The following is a 22,874-nucleotide window of genomic DNA, read 5'->3' on the forward strand; positions in this document are numbered from 1 at the left end:
CTCCTTGTTTGAGAAGAAAGTTTGGAAGGACGGCCGGGTCTTGGTAGATTTGCAGTGGTCTGATGCTCCTTCCATTTCAATATGATGGCTTGCACAGTGCTCCTTGAGATATTTAAAGCTTGGGAAATCTTTTTGTATCCAAATCCGACTTTAAACTTCTCCACAACAGTATCTCGGACCTGCCTGGTGTGTTCCTTGGTTTTCATAAAGCTCTCTGTACTTTAAACAGAACCCTGAGACTATCACAGAGCAGGTGCATTTATACGGGGACTTGATTACACACAGTTGGATTCTATTTATCATCATCGGTCATTTAGGACAACATTGGATCATTCAGAAATCCTCACTGAACTTCTGGAGTGAGTTTGCTGCACTGAAAGTAAAGGGGCCGAATAATATTGCACGCCCCACTTTTCAGTTTTTTATTTGTTAAAAAAGTTTAAATTATCCAATAAATGTTGTTCCACTTCACGATTGTGTACCACTTGTTGTTGATTCTTGACAAAAAAATTAAATTTCATATCTTTGTTTGAAGCCTGAAATGTGGCGAAAGGTTGCAAGATTCAAGGGGGCCAAATACTTTTGCAAGGCACTGTAGGTGAGCTGGCTGCTGGAAGCGTAATGCGCGCGCGGGTTCGCGTCCCAGCCTAGTCAGAGATGGGAGCGGAACGCGAGGCGGCGCTGACACACCGGTTACAATGGTGCCGTGACCCGGATCGGCAGCGAAGGGTTCGAGGGGTATGTGTAACGGGTACACGCAGGTCCGTTGTGGAGCGTGAAAACCTCCCTGCCTTCATGTAGGTGCACTGGCCTACCTGCTGAGTGGAAGAGTCATGCGCGTGGGTTCGCGTCCCAGCCTAGTCAGAGGTGGGAGCGGAACACCGGGCGGCGCTGACATACCGGTTACCCTTGGGGCCCGGCCGGGCTTAGCCCGAAAAGGCAACGTGGGTCCCCCTTCCCATGGGCTCACCACCTGTAGGAGGGGCCAAAGAGGTCGGGTGCATAGGGAGTTGGGCAGCACCCAAAGGTGGGCTCTCCCTTAGAGATAAGATGAGAAGCTCGGTCATCCGGGAAGGACTTTGTGTCGAGCCGCTACTCCTCCGTGTTGAAAGGAGCCAGTTGCATCTGGTTATGATGCCTCCCAGACAGAGAGGTGTCTGGAGAGGTGTTCTGGGCATGTCCCACTGGCTGAAGGCCCCGGGGACGACCTAGGACATGCCGGAAAGACTGTCGTCTCTCGGCTGGCCTGGTATTGCCTTGGAATCCAGCCGGAGGAGCTGGTCGAAGTGGCTCGGGAGAGGGAAGTCTGGGCTTCCCTGCTAAAGCCTCAGCCCCCGCAACACGACCCCAGATTAAGCGGTAGGTGATGGATGGATTTTCGAAAAGCATTTTTCCATCAATGAGGTGAAAGCAACACAGTGCTTGATGATAAACTTTCAATTCACAGCAGTAGGACGACTGGACGTGGAATTTGTACTCACTTGGGGTAGTTCATGCAGTACAGCGTGTAGATGTCGAACGCTTCGCTCTGTTCAACACACAAACATGACACGTCATTTGAAAGGCAAACTTGGTTAATTGACGTGGACTACAATCGCACCACTGTACAAGCAGGCTTTTTTACAGGGTGTCGCTCTGACGGTTAGCAGTACAAGTTCAGAAAAAAAGTCAAGTGTGTGTGTGTGTGTGTGTGTGTGTGTGTGTGTGTGTGAGGGTCAATAACCTGCTGGTGGGGACCTGCTTCCTGTCACGCACATGCAACACACACATGAGGTTGTTCCTTACCCTTTCCACAAAGCAGTCTGCGATGGCGGCGGCGTGCTGACTTCTCTCTAAATCCTCCAGCAGTTCACTGTGGAGAGGGCGAACACAACACGCTGTTAAGACATTCTTCCATTTTTTTTCGTGTCATTCGGACATCCGGTCGGGGACACGCTGACGAGGAATGACCTCGATACGGTCGGCGGTGTGCAGGCGGGAATAGGAGACAATCAATCTGAGGTCAACCCAGGCCCTCATTTTGATTCGAAATGTCAATCGTTTATGCTGTAAAAATTTTCGTTTGTGCCGCTACCTTTTTACACAAAGAACAACAAGAAATACATTGAACGCCTACACTAACAACTAATATGTTGGTGCTATCGTGAGCTAGATTTATTTCCGGAAGACACCATGTGGGGGGCCTGTTGACCAGGGGAAGAGGGGGAGAGGGGTGGGGGAGTCTATAAGCTAAGTGATTAAAAGGAAGCGTACACAAATCAGCTCTGTGATCTAGAACCCAGTGATCGTGTGAATCCCTTGTGAGTGTAAACCCATTGGCGACCGACCCTACGCCGCCCCATCGCCAATCCTGGCACTGGGACACCCCATCTGAGCTCGCCCAATCACATCCAGCCGCACGCGAGCCCCACCAAGCACGAGACAGCCACGCAGACGAGCGGAGACGCCACACGGGCGCCAACCCGGGGCCACGGCCCCCACCCACTAGCCCAGGGAGGGAGGGGGGCAGCGTAGCCCATCCCTTCTCCCGCAGCCCAGCAAAGGAGCTATCACCCCCGGGATCCAGGCTGGTCCCCCGGGCCACCCGCACATCCATCAACTGGCCTTCAGGGATGGCAAGAGCGGAGGCACCACCAACCCCACCCCCGTCCGCCCACCCGGGCCAAGAGCCACAGCCGCAGCCCCCCAATCGGCACGCCACGGGACCCCCAGCGGCCCACCAAGCCCTGGGCAGGGCAGGGTCCCCCGCCGGACCAGGCAACATCCAGTCGATACACCGGCGCCCAGCCAGCGACCCGCGACATGCCCTCAAAATGTCCCCAAATCAATAGGAAGTGACCTGATATCACCAGGACATGTCCCCCCAATGTCCCCAAATAGACAGGAAGTGACCTGATATCAACAGAATGTGTCCCAAAAAAGTCCCCTAAATTCAAAAGGAATGGACTTGATATCAACAGAAAGTGTTGCCCAAATGTCCTTAAATCAACAGGAAGTGACCAAATATGACAAGGACATGCCCCCCCAAATGTCCCCAAATCAACAGGAAGTGACCTGATAGTGACCTGATATCACCAGGGCATGTCCCCCAAATGTCCCCAAACAGGAAGTGACCTGATATCATCGGGGCATGTCTCAGAATTGTCCCCAAATCAACAGGAAGTGACCTGATATCAATAGGACATGTCCCCCAAATGTCCCCAAATCAGCAGGAGGTGACCTGATATCACCAGGACATTTCCCAGAAATGTCCCCTAATCAACAGGAAGTGACCTGATATTAAGAGGACATGTCCCCCAAATGTCTCCAAATCAACAGGAAAGTACCGGATATCAACAGGAATTGTCCCCCAAATGTCCCCAAATCAACAGCAAGTGACCTGATATCACCAGGGCATGTCCCTCAAATGACCCCAAACAGGGAGTGACCTGATATCACCGGGACATGTCCCAGAAATGTAGCCAAATCAACAGGAAGTGACCTGATATCAATAGGACATGTCCCCCAAATGTCCCTAAATCAACAGGATGTGACCTGATATTAACAGGACATGTCCCCGAAATGTCCCCAAATCAACAGGAAGTGACCTGATCTGTATCTAACACAGCAAAGCCTCATCGTAATTTCTCCAGAAATGGCAGTTTCTTGTACAAGAATAAAGTCATGCAAGGTAATACTACAAGGGAACAAAGTAGTATTCTCATCTATTTTACTATTCAAGCATCCATAAAACGAGAAAATCTGCCATTTTGGCAGTTGAAATACACGACTACAATTTCCAAATCTTTTGAAAACGGTGCCGCGAGCGTACGTTTGAGCAAATTCCAGCGACTCGGCTTTAATATTCTGCCTCGTCCATCACTTTAACGGTTTTAACGCTTCATTTATTTCGACATGAAATCTGCGCTCGCAGCGACAGTAATACACATTAACTTATATGTGCTGCAAGGATGCAGCGATGACGAATGAATGAACAAGACCAGGACATCCAAACATCTGGCGGCAATTTATGACCATTCTTTAAAAAAATAAAAAAAAACTGTAAAAGCTTGGGAGCCTGCCAAAAGGAGATTTGGAAACAGTTATTGTGGGTATAAATTTCTGCCAGTAGAGGGCGCTTGGAAATGTCTTTATCACACAGTTGAACATCATCACTATGTCTCGCATGGATGCTTTAAATGGAGTCATAATGTGACTTTTCAAGCATGGCTTCCAGAGAGTTTTTTGTGGGTCTACCCATGATTAACATGTCTGGCAAATTTCACATGACAAAGTCAAACTGCTTCCAGGGGCTGAATTTTTATATAAATCTGTTGGAGTGTAAATGAACCGAATCAGTCAAAAAAGAAAGCAGCTTGGAATCAAAATGGTGGACTTACTGTGTCTTTTCAGGCATGATTTTTTTAGGCTTTTTTGTAGGTCTACCCGTGTTGGACATGCCTACAAAATTTTATGTTCTTAAGTGCAACTCACTTCGGGGGCTGATTTTTTTTTTTGTCATACTCCATTTGGAAGCAACTCATTCAATTGTTCATAAAAACATCTGCTTCATACCAATGTAGCTAGGTTTCTGTGTCTTTTCAATGATGGCTTCCAGAGAGTTTTTTGTGGGTCTATCCATGTTGGTAAAACTCACTTGAGGGGCTGAATTTTTTTTTTCGTATTCCGTTTGGGAGCAACTCATTCAATTGAGCCTAAAACAGCAGCGTCACACCAATATAGCAGACTTCCTGTCTCGTTTCAAACATGCCCTATTCAGACTTTTTTGTGGGTCAACTCATGATGAACATGCCTACCAAATTTCATGTTGCTTAGTGCAACTCTCTTCGGGGGCTGAATTTTTTTGTCCTTCTCCGTTCGGAAGCAACTCATTCAATTGAGCCTAAAACTGCTGTTTCACTCCAATGTAGCAGACTTCCTGTGTCTTTTCAAACATGGCTTTTTGAGACCTTTCTGTGGGTCTATCCATGAGGAACATGTCTACCAAATATGCTGCTTAGTGCAACTCACTTTGGTGGCAGAATTTTTTTGTTGTTGTACTCCATTTGGCAGCAACTCATTCAATTCAGCCTAAACCAACTGCTTCACACCAATGTAGCAGGCTTCCTGTGTCTTTTCAGACATGGCTTCTTGAGGCTTTTTTGTGAGTCTGCCCATTATAGACATGCCTGCCAAATTTCAAGGTTTTAAGTGCATCTGTTTTCAGGGGCTGAATTTTTGTTGTCGTTCTTCGTTTGGGAGCAACTTATTCAATTGAGCCTAAAACTGCTGTATCACACCAATGTAGCAGACCTCCTGTCTCTTTTCAAACATGGCTTATTAGACTTTTTTGTGGGTCTATCCATGATGAACATGCCTACCAAATTTCATGTTGTTAAGTGCAACACACTTTGGGGGCTGAATTTTTTCGTTGTCGTATACCAACTTATTCAATCGAGCCTAAAACGGCTAATTCACACAAATGTAGCAGGCCTCCTGTGTCTTTTCAGATATGGCTTCTTGAGGCTTTTTTATGGGTCAACCCATGATGAACATATCTGCCAAATTCAATTTGGCTAAATCGAACTGCTTCCAGGGGCCAAATTTTTATATAAATCTGTTGGAGTGCATATGGACCGAATCAGCCAAAGAAAGTCAACTTTGAATCAAAATTGCGGACATCCTGTGTCTTTTCAGGCATGGCTTCTTGAGGCTTTTTTGTAGGTCTACCCATGATGAACATGTCTGCCAAATTTCATGTTGCCAAGTGCAACTCACTTCCGGGGCTGAATTTTTGTTGTTGTCATACTCTATTTGTGAGCAACTCATTCAATTGAGCCTAAAACAGCTGCTTCGCACCAATGTAACAGACTTCTTGTGTCTTTTCACACATGGCTTCTTGAGACTTTTTTGTGGGTCTACCCATGGTTAACATGCCTGCAAAATTTCAAGTTCCTAAGTGAAACTCCCTTCGGGGGCTGAATTTGTTTTGTCATAGTCCGTTGGGAAGCAACTCATTCAATTGAGCCTAAAACGGTTACTTCACACAAATGTAGCAGGCTTCGTGTGTCTTTTCAGATATGGCTTCTTGAGGCTTTTTTGTGGGTCAACATCTGATGAACATGTATACCACATTTCAAGTTCCTAAGTACAACTCCCTTCCGGGGCTCATTTTTTTCCGTCATACTCTGTTTGGGAGCAACTTATTCAATCGAGCCTAAAACGGCTAATTCACACAAATGTAGCAGGCTTTCCTGTGTCTTTTCAGATATGGCTTCTTGAGGCTTTTTTGTGGGTCAACTCCTGATAAACCTGTCTGCCAAATCCCATTAGGCTAAATCGAAATGCTTCCAGGGGCCACATTTTTATATAAATCTGTTGGAGAGCAAATGGACCGAATCAGTCAAAGAAAGTCAACTTTGAACCAAAATGGCGGACGTCCTGTGTCTTTTCAGGCATGGCTTCTTGAGGCTTTTTTGTGGGTCTACTCTTGATGGACATGTCTGCCAAATTTCATGTCGCTAAGTGCAACTCACTTCAGGGGCTGAAATTTTGTTGTTGTCGTACTCTGTTGAGTTAATTATCGAGGGTTGATTGAATATTTGCTTGATTGATTGAATATTTGCTTGTGCTCATATATACCTAATACATACATAATACATATTGCCATATTTTTTCTTATTTGATATAACCTGTAAATGATTATTGCTTGCTATACTAGGTTGTAGTATAATGTTTAAGTGTTATAAAGTGTTAAAGAGGGTCAGGGTGACAACTGCCTTGCTTCATGGCCGCAACATTGCGTAACTAGACCTTCTGGGACATCTTCAGCACCTTGCGTCTAGACTTTCGTCTATACTTTCGAGGAAATCTTCCATTCGAGGACATCTTCCATGACCGCAGCGTTGCATAACTGAAGTGTCTGGGTCATTCTGACCACTTTATCTAAGTGCCTTTGCTTACACACGTGTATTTAGTTAGTTCCACCTACATTCTCACACATAGCCAACCAAAATCACATGGGTGTCTCTAGCTTGCTTTCCCCCTCCCTTTAGGGCGGCACCTTTCTGTGTTAGGACAAACCCCTAAAAAAAGAAAGAGCAATGAGTTTAGTTTTGGCTCAATTTAGGTGACTATACAGCGTAATCTAGCATTTCACTGTCTAGTCCCTCCTTGCTCCCCTAGGCCAAGAAAACTGAGTGTCTTCTCTCCTTATTTTTGGGTAATTTTACAAATGTCTACCTATGGGTCTATTTTTGAACTTGACATACTCCATTTGGCAGCAACTCATTCAAGTAACGATACAACGGCTGCTTCACACCAGTGTAGGAACCTTCCTCTGTTTTACAGGTTTGGCCTATTAAGACTTTTTTACGGTTCTACTTCTAATGGACATGACTACTTCCATGTTGCTAACTCAAAAATGACCTTGGATGCTGAATTTCTAAAGACGACTATTCAAATAACCACTTCAAACTTGAATAACCGACTTCATGTCCCTTTTTGGACATGACTTTTTAACACTTTTTAGTTAATCTACTCATTATGCAAAACCCCACCAAGTTTCACGTTGCTAAGCGACAGCGTTAAATTTTCCTGAAACACGCTGGCAAAACAAGAACCAGAAACCGTGACTTCCTTGACTGCTCGTGTCAGGCTAATGTGATGATGTCATCACTCTCACGGGCTATGACATCACCGGGGTCGAATTCCCAGGGTTTGCATGAGCGCGTGCTTCCGAAGAAAGCGTGGATGTTTGAGTTGGACGCGGTCGCGCAAATTCCCGGCCGCGCTTTTGCTTTCTGACACTCAGCAAGATGCAAACAGCCCCCGGCCTCCTTCCTCTTCCCAGTCTTCCTCCTCTTGCCCCTCGCTCTCCCGTTTCTGGCGCCAGGCCTGGTTTGTGGCCAGAAGATTGGTCGGGGCTCATAAGACGCTAACACACTAACATCGCATACTTGCATAGCACTCAAACACACACAACAAAAAAACACATGAACAAAAGACAAAAGAATGAAGAAAAAAATAGTCGCATGGTGCGTTAAAGGACACACACAATAGTGGAGTGCGTGTGTGTTACACGCCGTCGCCAGCGGGGAAATTATGGAGTGCAAGTTTATCATTTATGCGACTAAAAGAAGACAAATTGCAACCTTGGAGAAATGAAAATGGTTGCCGTCACTTGCTTAAGTATACAGCGGGTAGACCACCTCCCTGCAGCAACACAGCACGAGATAACGTAACGTGAGACAATGCCACATAACAGCATAGTGTAAGACAACGCACACAGAGAATGACACAAAATTGCAACAATAAAAAACTGAGCAAAATATCGAAACACACGGCAGAACACAATATTGCCAACGCAAAATATCTAAACAAAACGACAACACAACGAACACAACAGCACCACTTGAAGAAAATGCAACACAAATCATTGCACAGGACACCAAAACACAAGAAAACACAACTCAAGGTGACAACACAAGACAACGCAACATAACACAACACATAGCAACACAAAACAATACAACACAATCTCACACAATCCAAGACAACAAGACACAACAGCACAACATAAGACACAGGAAACGCAACAATGCAACACGAGACAAATACCACAACACAAGACACACAACACAAAACATGACACAACATGAGACATACAAAATGACTTAACAAAAAAAAAAAAAATTCAAGGTGACCACACAACACATAGCAACACAACACATATAAGACACAAAAAACTCAAGGTGATGACACAACACAAAATAACAACAACATAACAACACACATAAGAAGAGCAACAAAGCAACACAAGACACACAAAAAGACAACACGAAGCAAAACATGACACAACATGACACGTAAAAAATGACTTGAAAAAAAATGGGGAAAAAAAAAAAAAAACAACTCAAGGTGACGACACAACACATAGTAACACAACACATACAAGAAGACACAACAAAGCAACACAAAAAAAAACATGACACAACATGAGACGTACAAAATGACTTGGAAAAAAAAATACACAACTCAAGTTGACAACACAACACATTGTAACACAACATATATAAGAAGACACAACAAAGCAATACAAGACAATGAAAAAAAAAAAAAACGACAACATCGGACATTGCAAGACAACAAGACAAATACCACAACACAAGACACACAACAAGACAACACAAAACATGACACAAAATGAGACATACATAATGACTTAACAAAAAAAATACACAACTCAAAGTGATGACACAACACAAAATAACACAACACACAAGCAACACAAGACTATGCAAAATCAACAACAACACAACATCAGACCGACAACAAGACACAATGCCTTACAACAGCAAAACATAAGGCACACGACAATACAACACAAGACAATACAACACAAAACATCACACAACATAAGACACAGGAAACACAACCGTGCAACACGAGACAAATACCACAACGCAAGACACACAACACAACACAACACAACACAATATGAGACATACTTGGCATAAAAATTAAAAAAATACACAACTCAAAGTGACGACATAACACAAAATAACACAACACACATGCAACGCTAGACTATGCAAAAACAATAACATTCACACATAAGAAGAGCAACAAAGCAACATAAGACACGCAACAAGACAACACAGAACAAAACATGACACAACATGAGACATACAAAATGACTTCACAAAAAAAACACAACTCAAGGTGAAGACACAACACAAAATAACACACATAAGAAGAGCAACAAAGCAACACAAGACACACAAAAAGACAACACAAAGCAAAACATGACACAACATGAGACGTACAAAATGACTTGGCAAAAAAAAAAAAACAACTCAAGGTGACGACACATAGTAACACAACATATATAAGAAGACACAACAAAGCAACACAAGACAATTGGGGAAAAAAACGACAACATCGGACATTGCAAGACAACAAGACACAATGCCATACTACAGCACAACATAAGGCGCACGACGATGCAACACAAGACAATACAACACATTATCACACAACCCAAGACAACAAGACACAATTCCAAATAACAGCATAAAATAAGACACAGGAAACGCAACAATGCAACACAAGACAAATACCACAACACAAGACAACACAAAACATTACACAAAATGAGACATACAAAATGACTTGACAAAAAAAATACACAACTCAAAGCCACGACATAACACAAAATAACACAACACACAAGCAACGCTAGACTATGCAAAAACAACAGCAACACAATATCAGACATTGCAAGACAACAAGACACAATGCCATACAACAGCACAAAATAAGACACAGGAAACGCAACAGTGCAACACAACTCAAAGTGACGACATTACACCAAATAACACAACACACAAGCAACGCTAGACAATGCAAAAACAACATCAGACATTGCAAGACAAGACACAATGCCTTACAACAGCAAAACATAAGGCACACGACAATGCAACACAAGACAATACAACACAAAACATCACACAACATAAGACAACATACGACACAACCGTGCAACACAAGACAATACCACAACGCAAGACACACAACAAGACAACACAAAACATGTCACAACATGAGACATACAAAACGCAACAATGCAACACGAGACAAATACCACAACACAAGACACACAACACAACATGAGACATACAAAATGACATGACAAAAAAAATACACAACTCAAGGTGACGACAAAACGCAACAACACGCATAAGAAGAGCAAAAAAGCAACATACACAACACAACACACAACACACAACACAACACAACACAACACAAAATAACACACATAAGAGGAGCAACAAAGCAACACAAGACGAACAAGACAAAACAAAACATGACACAACATGAGACGTACAAAATGACTTGACAAAAAAAATACACAACTCAAGGTGACGACACAACACAAAATAACAACACACATAAGAAGCGCAACAAAGCAACACAAGACACACAAAAAGACAACACAAAGCAAAACATGACACAACATGAGACGTACAAAATGACTTGACAAAAAAAAATACACAACTCAAGGTGACGACACAACACATAGTAACACAACATATATAAGAAGACACAACAAAGCAACACAAAACAATTGGGGAAAAAAAACGACAACATAGGACATTGCAAGACAACAAGACACAATGCCATACAACAGCACAACTTAAGGCGCACGACAATGTAACACGAGACAATACAGCACAATCTCACACAATCCAAGACAACAAGACACAATTTCACATAACAGCACAAAATAAGACTCAGGAAACACAACAATGCAACACAAGACAAATACCACAAGACAAGACACACAAAAAGACAACACAAAACAACATGACACAACATGAGACATAAAAAATGACAAGAAAAAAAATACACAACTCAAAGTTACGACACAACACAAAATAACACAGCACACATAAGAAGAGACAACGCAAGACAATTGAGAATTTGAATCTCACAGCACCACTACTTAATTCGCTTATGTTATGTAACATTTTTTCGTATTTGAAGTACATTTTTTGTTCAATTTTCACACTAATTTCTGTAGGCAACGAAACTTTTGTCTTGCCAAAATTTGACCTTTATGTCTTCATGAAATGATCAATCTTTTTTCATATTTTTGTACATTCAACATCATTTGGGACGGTCTTAGCTTTCATATAAGCCATTTCTGAAACCAATTGAATTATTAAAAGTCAGGTTATTAGCAATTGTTCCTACAAAATGGACAAGCGACAAGACTTTTGTCAGGAACTGTAGACGCCCAATTGGACGTCAAGTGCCGGCGGCGGCGGCTAAGGAGTTAACAGACGTACGCGAAGGCGCGCACAATATTTCTGTGGCTCGAAAACGTTTCCCATGAGAACAAGAGGCAGGAAGTCTGGAAGGAATGAAAACTGTGTGCGAGTCTGTTTGTGTGCCCAAATCTTGGCCTTTGTGTGTGCATGTGCGTGTTTGTGTTGTCAGCTCACACATTTGGCCTTTTGTGTGTGCGTGATTTATGCTAGCGTTTAATAATGTGGGTGTGTGTATGTTTGGGCGCACAGATTGTGCGTGTAATTTAACTACCGTATTTTCCGGACTATACGGCGTACCTGTTTATTTAGTGCGTCTATTGTGTGAGATGACGGGTGTCAAACGTCCAGTCCAGGTTGTTATACTTGACAGAATCATTTATATTCTACGTACAGAATCACATGCTTTTATTTTGACATTGGTGCCATAAAAGCGGAGATTTGTGCGATGGAGTGCGTGCGCTACTGCACTCGGCTCATTTTCGGCGGCCTATGAGTTGACAAGAAGTGACCCACAAATGCCCCCAAATCAACAGGAACAGGAAGTGATCTGGAAAAGCCCTAAAATTAACAGGAAATGAACCAAAATGTGCAGTAAATGACACCAAAAGGCAGCGAAATTAACAGGAAGTGACCTGCAAATGCCCCAAAATCAACAGGCAGTAACTAATGAACAGGAAGTGGCTCAGATATTCCCCAGAATCTACAGTAACCCATAAACGCACCAAACACTACTCGACCTTGAGATGCCCTGAAAACAACAAGAAGTGACCCAAAATATACAGTACTTGACCTAGAAATGACACCTAAATGCCCCAAAATCAATAGGAATTGACCTATTATCAACAGGAAGTGACTCCTAAAAGCCCAAAAAATCAACAGGAAGTGACCCAATATCAACAGGAAGTGACGATATCAACAGGAAGTGACCCAATATAAACAGAAAGTGAACCCTAAAAGCCCCATAAGCAACAGAAAGTGACCCAATATCAACAGGAAGTGACTCCTAACTGCCCAAAAATCAACAGGATGTGATCCCTATATCAACAGGAAGTGACTCCTAAATGCCCCAAAATCAACAGAAAGTGACCCAATATCAAAAGGAAGTGACAATATCAACAAGAAATGACTCCTAAATGCCCCAAAAATCAGCAGGAAGTGACCCCAAAGTGTCCATGAACCGACAGGAAGTCACCCAATATCAACAGGAAGTGACTCCTAAATGCCCAAAAATTAACAGGAAGTGACCCCATAGTACCACCAAATCAAAAGGAAGTGACCCAATATCAACAGGAAGTCACCCAATATCAACAGGAAGTGACTCCTAAATGCCCAAAAATTAACAGGAAGTGACCCCCCCAACTACCACCAAATCAACAGGAAGAGACCCAATATAAACGGAAAGTGACCCAATATAAACAGCAAGTGAACCCTCAATGCCCTATACTAAACAGGTGACTCCTGACTGCCCAAAAATCAACAGGAAGTGATCCCTATATCAACAGGAAGTGACTCTAAATGCCCCAAAATCAACAGGAAGTGACCCAGTATCAATAGGAAGTGACTCCTAAATGCCCAAAAATTAACAGGAAGTGACCCCCCCAAGTACAACCAAATCAAGAGGAAGTGACCCAATATCAATAGGAAGTGACTCCCAATGCCCAAGTATAATAGGAAGTGACTCAATATTACCAGGAAGTGACCCCGAAGTGTCCACAAATCAACAGGAAGTGACCCAATATGAACAGGAAGTGACTCCTAAATGCCCAAAAATTAAAAGGAAGTGACCCCCCCAAGTACCACCAAATCAACAGGAAGTCACCCAATATCAACAGGAAGTGACCCCCCCAAATACCACCAAATCAACAGGAAATGACCCAATATCAACAGGAAGTGACCCCAAAGTGTCCACAAATCAACAGGACGTGACCCAATATCAACAGGAAGTGACCCCAAAGTGTCCACAAATCAACAGGAAGTCACCCAATATCAACAGGAAGTCACCCCTAAATGCCCCCAAAACTAACAGGAAGTGAACCCTAAATGCCCCAAAATCAATAGGACATGATCGAATATCAACAGGAAGTGACTCCTAAAAGTCAAAAAATCAACAGGAAGTGACCCAATATAAACGGAAAGTGACCCCTAAATGCCCCATAAGCAACAGAAAGTGACCCAATATCAACAGGAAGCGACTTTGAAGTGTCCACAAATCAACAGGAAGTGACAATATCAACAGGAAGTGACTCCTAAATGCCCCAAAAATCAACAGGAAGTGATCCCAAAATGTCCACAAATCAACAGGAAATGACTCAATATCAACAGGAAGTGACCCCGAAGTGTCCACAAATCAACGGGAAGTGATAATACCAATAGGAAGTGACTCAATATCAACAGAAAGTGACCCAATATAAACAGGAAGTGAACCCTCAATGCCCTGTAACCAACAGGAATTGACTCAAAGTGTCCACAAATCAACAGGAAGTGACCCCAAAGTGTCCAAATTAACAGGAAGTCACCTAACATCAAAAGGAAGTGACCCCGACTCTCCCGCTTCGAACGGATTGGACGTCTAGCGCCGCCTCGAAACACGATGATTGAGCGCCGGCGGCGCCGCTTTGGCCTGGCGGCGTTTCTGCAAACTTTCCATCTTATCTTTTTTGTCTAGGTCGCCGAGCCAAAGAGCTGCGGCAGGCAAAATCTTTTTCCGGGAAGGCGTCCAACGAGTCGAGAACGGGGGGGCGAAAAAGTAGGTCTGACCTTCTTTCTGCTTTCGACACTTTTCTACATTTTGACAACACGCACGTTTACTCGGCATCCGTGCTCAGTTTCACCCCTGTCGACAATTTCTCTTTCTGTTCAGGACATAGTCAAGATATGTATGGACGTGTATGCCTGTTTTGGTTTGAACTCCTTCATGTCTGAATTTTCTAGCAAGTACTTCAAAATAGTAGCTAGAAAATGTTATTTTTGGAGAAATTTGCATTGCTGTGGTTGGTTATAATTATGTATTGTGTTTGGGTCACTTCCTGTTGATATTGTGACTTCCTGTTAGTTTGGGGTCACTTCCTGCTGATGTTAGGTAATGATTTGGGGGCAATTAGGAGTCTTTTTCTGTTTATAATGCGTCACTTCCTGTTAATATTGTCACTTCCTGTTGATTTGGGGGCAATTAGGAGTCACTTTCAGGTTTATAATGCGTCACTTCCTGTTGATTTTTGGCCATTACTGAGTCTGTTCCTCTTGATATTGGGTCACTTCCTGTAGATTTGGAGGCTTTGGGGTCACTTCCTGTTGATGGGGCATTTAGGGGTCACTTCCTGGTTATAGCATCACTTCCTGTTGATTTGTGAACACTTCTGGGCCACTTCCTGTTGATATTGAATCACTTCCTTTTGATAACAGGTCACTTCCTGTTTATAATGCATCACTTCCTGTTGATTTTTGTGCATTTAGGAGTCACTTTCTGTTTATAATGAGTCACTTCTTTTTGATATTGTCACTTCCTGTTGATTTGTGGACACTTCAAGGTCACTTCCTGTTGATTTTTGGGCATAACGGAGTCACTGCCTGTTGATATTGGGTCACTTCCTGTAGATTTGGGGGCGTTTTGGTGTCACTTCCTGTTGATTTTAGGTGACTTCTTGTTGATTTGTGGACACTTCAAGGTCACTTCCTAATGATTTGGGGGCTTTAGGGGTCACTTCTTGTTTATATTGGTCACTCTCCTGGTGATATCATCACTTCCTGTTGATTTTTTACCACTTCTTTAGGGGTCACTTCCTGTTTAAATTGGTCACTTCCTGGTGATATCATCACTTCCTGTTGATTTTTAAACACTTCTGGGCCACCTCCTGTTGATATTAAGTCACTTCCTGTTGATAACAGGAAACTTCCTGTTTATAATGTGTCACTTCCTGTTGATTTTGGGGCATTTAGTAGTCACTTTCTGTTTTTAAACCGTCACTTTTTGATATTGTCACTTGTTGTTGATTTGTGAACACTTCTGGGCAACTTCCTGTTGATAACAGGTCACTTCCTGTTGATTTTTGGGCATTTAGGAGTCACTTTCTGTTTATAATGCGTCACTTTTTGATATTGTCACTTCCTGTTGGTTTGTGGACACTTTGAGGTCACTTCCTGTTGATTTTTGGGCATTACAGAGTCACTACCTGTTGATATTTGGTCACTTCCTGTAGATTTGTGGAGACTTTGGGGTCACTTCCTGTTGATTTTGTCACTTCCTAATGATTTGGGGGCTTTAGCGGTCACTTCCTGTTTATATCGTCACTTCCTGGTGATATCATCACTTCCTGTTGATTTTTAAAGACTTCTTTAGGGTTCACTTCCTGTTTATATCGGTCACTTCCTGGTGATATCATCACTTCCTGTTGATTTTTAAACACTTCTGGGCCACCTCCTGTTGATATTAAGTCACTTCCTGTTGATAACAGGAAACTTCCTGTTTATAATGTGTCACTTCCTGTTGATTTTTGGGCATTTAGGAGTCACTTTCTGTTTTTAAGGCGTCACTTTTTGATATTCTCACTTCTTGTTGATTTGTGAACACTTCTGGGCCACTTCCTGTTGATAACAGGTCATTTCCTGTTGATTTTTTGGGCATTTAGGAGTCACTTTCTGTTTATAATGCGTCACTTTTTGATATTGTCACTTCCTGTTGGTTTGTGGACACTTTGAGGTCACTTCCTGTTGATTTTTGGGCATTACGGAGTCACTTCCTGTTGATATTGGGTCACTTCCTGTAGATTTGGGGGCGTTTTGGTGTCAGTTCCTGTTGATTTTAGGTGACTTGTTGTTGATTTGTGGACACTTTGGGGTCACTTCCTGTTGATTTTATCACTTCCTGTTGATAACAGGACATTTCCTGTTTAAAATTTGTCACTTCCTGTTGATTTTTGGGCCACTTCCCTTCCTATGCATATATATATATTTATACATTTTTTTAATGTAATATCCAATTTTTAAGTTCAGAAAAAAAAAATCATTTAAAAAGGTATTTTCTTGATAAATTTTCAGTTAATACATTTGTTATTACAAATATTTTTTCCAAACAATAACTTTTTAGAAATTTTAAATTCATTTCTATATTTACTTTTTTTTAATTACTATTTTTTTTTATTATGTTGAATTATTTATTTATTCCTTTATTCCCCGAACAGTTTTGAATGAAATTTTCGAATGCTGAGTTTTTATTTGTAAGACTAACCAAGCATTTGGGTTTGCAAAGAAATGTTACCTGTTGAACTCGTAGATGTCCTCGATGTTGCAGAAGAGACTGCTGACCTGCTCCGGGTTGAGCGGAAGATCGCCACAGTCAATGATACAGCCCAGGTAGTCCTGTGCATTTAAAAAAACAAAGACAAATTCATTTTATATATATATATATATATACAGTGGGGCAAATCAATATTTAGTCAAACACTAATTGTGCAAGTTCTCCCACTTGTAAATATTAGAGAGGCATGTAATTGTCAGCATGGGTAAACCTCAACCATGAGAGACAGATTGTGGAAAAAACTCACATTGTTTGCTTTTTAAAGAATTTATTTGCAAATCATGGTGGAAAATAAGTATTTGGGCAATCCCAAAAGTTCATCTCAATACTTTGTTATGTACCCTTTGTTGGCAATAATGGAGGCCAAACGTTTTCACAAGCTTTTCACACACTGTTGCGGGTATTTGGCCCATTCCTCCATGCAGATCTCCTTTAGAGCAGTGATGTTTTGGGGCTGTCGTCGGGCAACACGGACTTTCAAATCCCTCCACGGATTTTCTATGGGGTTGAGATCTGGAGACTGGCTAGGCCACTCCAGGACCTTGAAATGCTTCTTACCAAGCCACTCCTTTGTTGCCCTGGCTTTGTGTTTGGGATCAATGTCATGCTGAAAGACCAAGCCACGTCTCATCTTCAATGCCCTTGCTGACGGAAGGAGATTTTCACCCAAAATCTCTCGATACATGGCCTCATTCATTCTTTCATTCACACAGATCATGCTTCACAGTGGGTGAGGTGTTCTTCGGATGCAATTGAGTATTCTTATCCTCCAAACACGAGAACCTGTGTTTCCACCAAAATGTTCTATTTTGGTTTCATCTGACCATAACACATTCTCCCAGTCCTTTTCTGGATCATCCAAATGCTCTCTAGGTAACCGCAGACGGGCCCGGACGTGTACTTTCTTCAGCAGGGGGACACGTCTGGCCGTGCAGGATTTGAGTCCCTGGCGGCGCATTGTGTTACTGATAGTAGCCTTTGTTACTGTGGTCCCAGCTCTCTGTAGGTCATTCACTAGGTCCCCGCGTGTGGTTCTGGGATTTTTGCCCACCGTGCTTGTTATCATTTTGACGCCACGGGGTGAGATCTTGCATGGAGCCCCAGATCGAGGGAGATTATCAGTGGTCTTGTATGTCTTCCATTTTCTAATAAATGCTCCCACGGTTGATTTCTTCACACCAAGCGTTTTACCTATTGCAGATTCAGTCTTCCCGGCCTGGTGCAGGTCTACAATTTTGTCTCCGGTGTCCTTCGACAGCTCTCTGGTCTTGGCTATAGGTGGAGTCTGGAGTGTGACTGACTGATGTTGTGGACAAGTGTCTTTTATACCGATAATGAGTTAAAACAGGTGCCATTAATACAGGTAACGAGTGGAGCCTCGTTAGAAGAAGTTAGACCTCTTTGACAGCCAGAAATCTTGCTTGTTTGTAGGTGGCCAAATACTTATTTTCCACTCTAGTTCTTTAAAAATCAAACAATGTGATTTTCTTTTCTTTTTTTTTCCACATTCTGTCTTTCATGGTTGAGGTTTACCCATGTTGACAATTACAGGCCTCTCTAATCTTTTCAAGTCGGAGAACTTGCACAATTGGTGGTTGACTAAATACTTATTTGCCCCACTGTATCATGTTTTTTCTTATAATTAAGTGAAGTGAAGCTTTGCATGCAAAAGTTACCATCTATACTATTGGGTCACCTTCTGTTGATTTGGGAGAATATCAGGGTCACTTCCTGTTGATATTGAGTCACTTCCTGTTGATTTGGGGGCAGTTCAGGGTCCCTTCCTCTTGTTATCGGGTCACTTCCTGATGATTTGGAGCCATTTCGTGGTCACTTCCTATTGATTTGCGGGCATTTCAGAGTCACTTCCTGTTTATCCGTGGTCATTTGCAGCTGATATCCGGGTCACTTCCTGTTGATTTGCGGGCATTTCAGGGTCACTTCCTGTCGTTATCATGTTACTTCCTGTTGTGATCGGGTCACTTCCTTCTATCCGCAGTAATTTCCTGTCGCTATCGGGTAACTTCCTGTTGATTTGAGGGCATTTCAAGGTCACTTCCTGTTGTTATTGGGTCACTTTCTATTTGATCTGTGCTCATTTCCTGTTGATACCGGGTCACTTTCTGTTGATTTGCGGGCATTTAAGGGTAACTTCCTGTTGTTATCAAGTTACTTCCTGTAGTTATTGGGTCACTTCCTTCTATCTGCAGTAGTTTCCTGTCGATATCGGGTAACTTCCTGTTGATTTATAGGCATTTCAGGGTCACTTCCTGTTTATATCGTGTCACTTCCTGATGATTTGGGGGCAAGTTCAGAGTCACTTCCTGTTTATCTGCGGTAGGAGAGTAGGAGAACTTGGACAATTGGTGGTTGACTAAATACTTATTTGCCCCATTGTAAATAACGATTTCTGGAGTTAATCTCACGTACTTCAGAAATCAGATTCTACACTAAGAATAGCTTTAAAATGACACCCTTTATGAAAAATCTGATTGGCAATGAATAATTATTATAATTCTATTATATATTGTCTTGTAGTATACAATGATATTAATGCTAGATGTTTAAGACTTGCTTTGAATCATTTTGGAAAGGCAAAGTCAGTGTTCTGAATCTGTGTACGTTCCATTCTTTTGCACTAGTTAATGCTATCAGCATTTGACCTCATTGTTTATTTGTGATTTATTATTGTTATTTACGTGTGTATTTGTACTTTAATAAAAAAATTTAAGTGTCCAAAACGTTTTTGTAAATTAGGGGTTAGGGTTAGGGTCAACAAAAATGTCATTGCTAAATTAGTCGACTAATCATAAAAATCGTCGGCTGCTGACTAATCGGGGAAAATTCATATTATTATTCGTATTATGTACTTCCTGTTCATTGGTCACTGCCTGTTGATTACAGGTCACTTCATATTAATTTTAGTGTATTTAAGGGGCCTCTGTTGATTTTGGGGAATGTTTTACTTCCTTGTCAACTCATTGGCTGCCATTGACAGCACTCGATGTCCAATCCATCAAAACGGAATGGCACTGAAACATGAGCATTCCCATTAGTCCTCCTCGTTTAAATGAATTGGACGTCTATTGTTGTCAGCGGCAACCCATTGCCACGTTCCTCACAGCGGTCCGCGACACGTTTACAGCCACGAAGCGCGAGCGAGGCGCACCTCGTAAACAGACGCGGAACGCGAGTTGACATTCCTGACCTTGTCGAGGCAACAGGAAGCACGAGAGGAGAAGCAGATGAGTGAAACATGACAGGAGGAGGAGGAAAACAACATGAGCAAGAACAGAGAAAAAAAAATCAGCAGCACCCACCCAATACATATGGTGGATTAATGACATCATTTACACATTAAAAAATGCCAGGATATGGAGGCAAGCTATGTTTTTCATGCGGAAAAACATGCCCATTCATTTCGAATGGGCAACATTTCCCATTGATTTCCATTGACCCTGTTCTACCCCCATTCATTTCAAAGGCATACATACTTCCATTCACTACTATTGATTTGCAAACCATATTGATTTCTATTGCTGATTGAGATATTTGACCAAAAAAGCCCATTGACATTCTATTGACACCCATGAACTTCAACTCTACCACCCAAAATGCCCCCAAATCAACAGGGAGTGACCTGGAAATGCCCCTGAATCAACAGGAAGTGACCCCGAAATGGCTGACCATATAGCAATAGGAAGTGACACGATATAAACAGCAAGTGACCCTGAAATGCCCCAAATCAACAGGAAGTGACCCAATATCAACAGGAAGTGACCCATTATCAACAGGAAGTGATCTAATATCAAGAGGAATTTCCTCAAAACAGCCCCAAATCAACAGGAAGTGACCCAAATTCTTCAGGAAGTGACCCTGAAATGTCCACACTCAACACGAGGTGTCCCAGAAATGCCCCTAAATCAACAGGAAGTGACCCAGTACCTACAGGAAGTGACCCCGAAAAGCCCCGGAATAAACAGGAAGTGACCCAATATCAACAGGAAGTGACCCAGAAATGCCCCAAATCAACAGGAAGTGACCCAATATCAACAGGAAGTGACCCTGAAAAGCCCCCGAATAAACAGGAAGTGACCCAATATCAACAGAAAGTGACCCTGAAATGCCCCAAATCAACAGGAAGTGACCCAATATCAAGAGGAAGTGACCCACAATCAATGAGAAGTGACTTGGAAATGCCCCCAAATCAATAGGAAATGATCCATTATCAACAGGAAGTGACCTAATGTCAAGAGGAAATGACTCAAAACAGCCCCAAATCAACAGGAAGTGACCCTGAAATGGCCACACTCAACACAAAGTGTCCCAGAAATGCCCCTAAATCAACAAGAAGTGACCCAGTTTCTACAGGAAGTGACCCTGAAATGCCCCAGAATCAACAGGAAGTGACCCAATATCAACAGGAAGTGGCCCATGATCAACAGGAAGTGACCCTGAACAGGAAGTGACCCAATACCAACAGGAAGTGGCCCATTATCAACAGGAAGTGACCCGGTAATGCCTCGGAATCAACAGGAAGTGACCCAATATCAACAGGAAGTGGCCCATTATCAACAGGAAGTGACCCTGAACAGGAAGTGATCCAATATCAACAGGAATTGGCCCATTATCAACAGGAAGTGACCAGGAAATGCCTCGGAATCAGCAGGAAGTGACCTAATGTCAAGAGGAAATGCCTCAAAACAGCCCCAAATCAAAAGGAAGTGACCCAATACCAACAGGAAGTGGCCCATTATCAACAGGAAGTGACCCTGAAATACCTCGGAATCAACAGGAAGTGACCCAATATCAACAGGAAGTGGCCCATTATCAACAGGAAGTGACCCTGAACAGGAAGTGACCCAATATCAACAGGAAGTGGCCCATTATCAACAGGAAGGGACCCTGAAATGCCTCGGAATTAATAGGAAGTGACCCAATATCAACAGGAAATGGCCCATTATCAACAGGTTGTGACCCTGAACAAGAAGTGACCCAATACCAACAGGAAGTGGCCCATTATCAACAGGAAGTGACCCTGAAATGCCTCGGAATCAACAGGAAGTGACCCAATATCAACAGGAAGTGGCCCATTATCAACAGGAAGTGACCCAATATCAACAGGAAGTGGCCCATTATCAACAGGAAGTGAACCTGAAATGCCTCGGCATTAATAGGAAGTGACCCAATATCAACAGGAAGTGGCCCATTATCAACAGGAAGTGACCCTGAACAAGAAGTGACCTAATATCAACAGGAAGTGACCCTGAAATGCCTCAGAATCAACAGGAAGTGACCCAATATCAACATGAAGTGGCCCATTATCAACAGGAAGTGATCCTGAACAGGAAGTGACCCAATATCAACAGGAAGTGGCCCATTATCAACAGGAAGTGACCCTGAAATGCCCACAATCAACAGGAAGTGACCCAATATCAACAGGAAGTGACCCACAATCAACGAGAAGTGACTCAGAAATGCCCCCAAACCAATAGGAAATGACCCATTATCAACAGGAAGTGACCTAATGTCAAGAGAAAATGCCTCAAAACAGCCCCAAACCAACAGGAAGTGACCCTGAAATGCCCACAATCAACAGGAAGTCACCCAATTGGAGCAGGAATTGACCCTGAAGTTGGCCCAAATCAACAGGAAGTGACCCTATATCATAGCAAAGCTATTATTTTGTGCTTTTTCCCCTTGTCTAAATTGACTTGTATGTAGAGTGTGTCCACCCCATTTCTTCATTTGTGTCTCGTTCATTTTAA

The 22,874-nt window shown here is 42.6% G+C and overlaps 1 protein-coding gene across 1 annotated transcript in view; it reads right to left on the reverse strand.

Moving 5' to 3' along the window:
* Positions 1-22,874, reverse strand: part of plekhg2 (pleckstrin homology domain containing, family G (with RhoGef domain) member 2) — a 61,124-nt gene that overhangs the window by 23,844 nt on the left and 14,406 nt on the right. The window contains exons 4-6 of the mRNA XM_057838446.1: positions 17,068-17,168; positions 1,786-1,852; positions 1,482-1,528 (exon numbers count right to left, since the gene is read on the reverse strand). Coding sequence (XP_057694429.1) covers positions 1,482-1,528; positions 1,786-1,852; positions 17,068-17,168 — 215 coding nt within the window. The remainder of the gene's footprint in view (positions 1-1,481; positions 1,529-1,785; positions 1,853-17,067; positions 17,169-22,874) is intronic.

This window comes from Corythoichthys intestinalis, chromosome 6, assembly GCF_030265065.1.
Source record: "Corythoichthys intestinalis isolate RoL2023-P3 chromosome 6, ASM3026506v1, whole genome shotgun sequence".
Classification (NCBI taxonomy): domain Eukaryota; kingdom Metazoa; phylum Chordata; class Actinopteri; order Syngnathiformes; family Syngnathidae; genus Corythoichthys; species Corythoichthys intestinalis.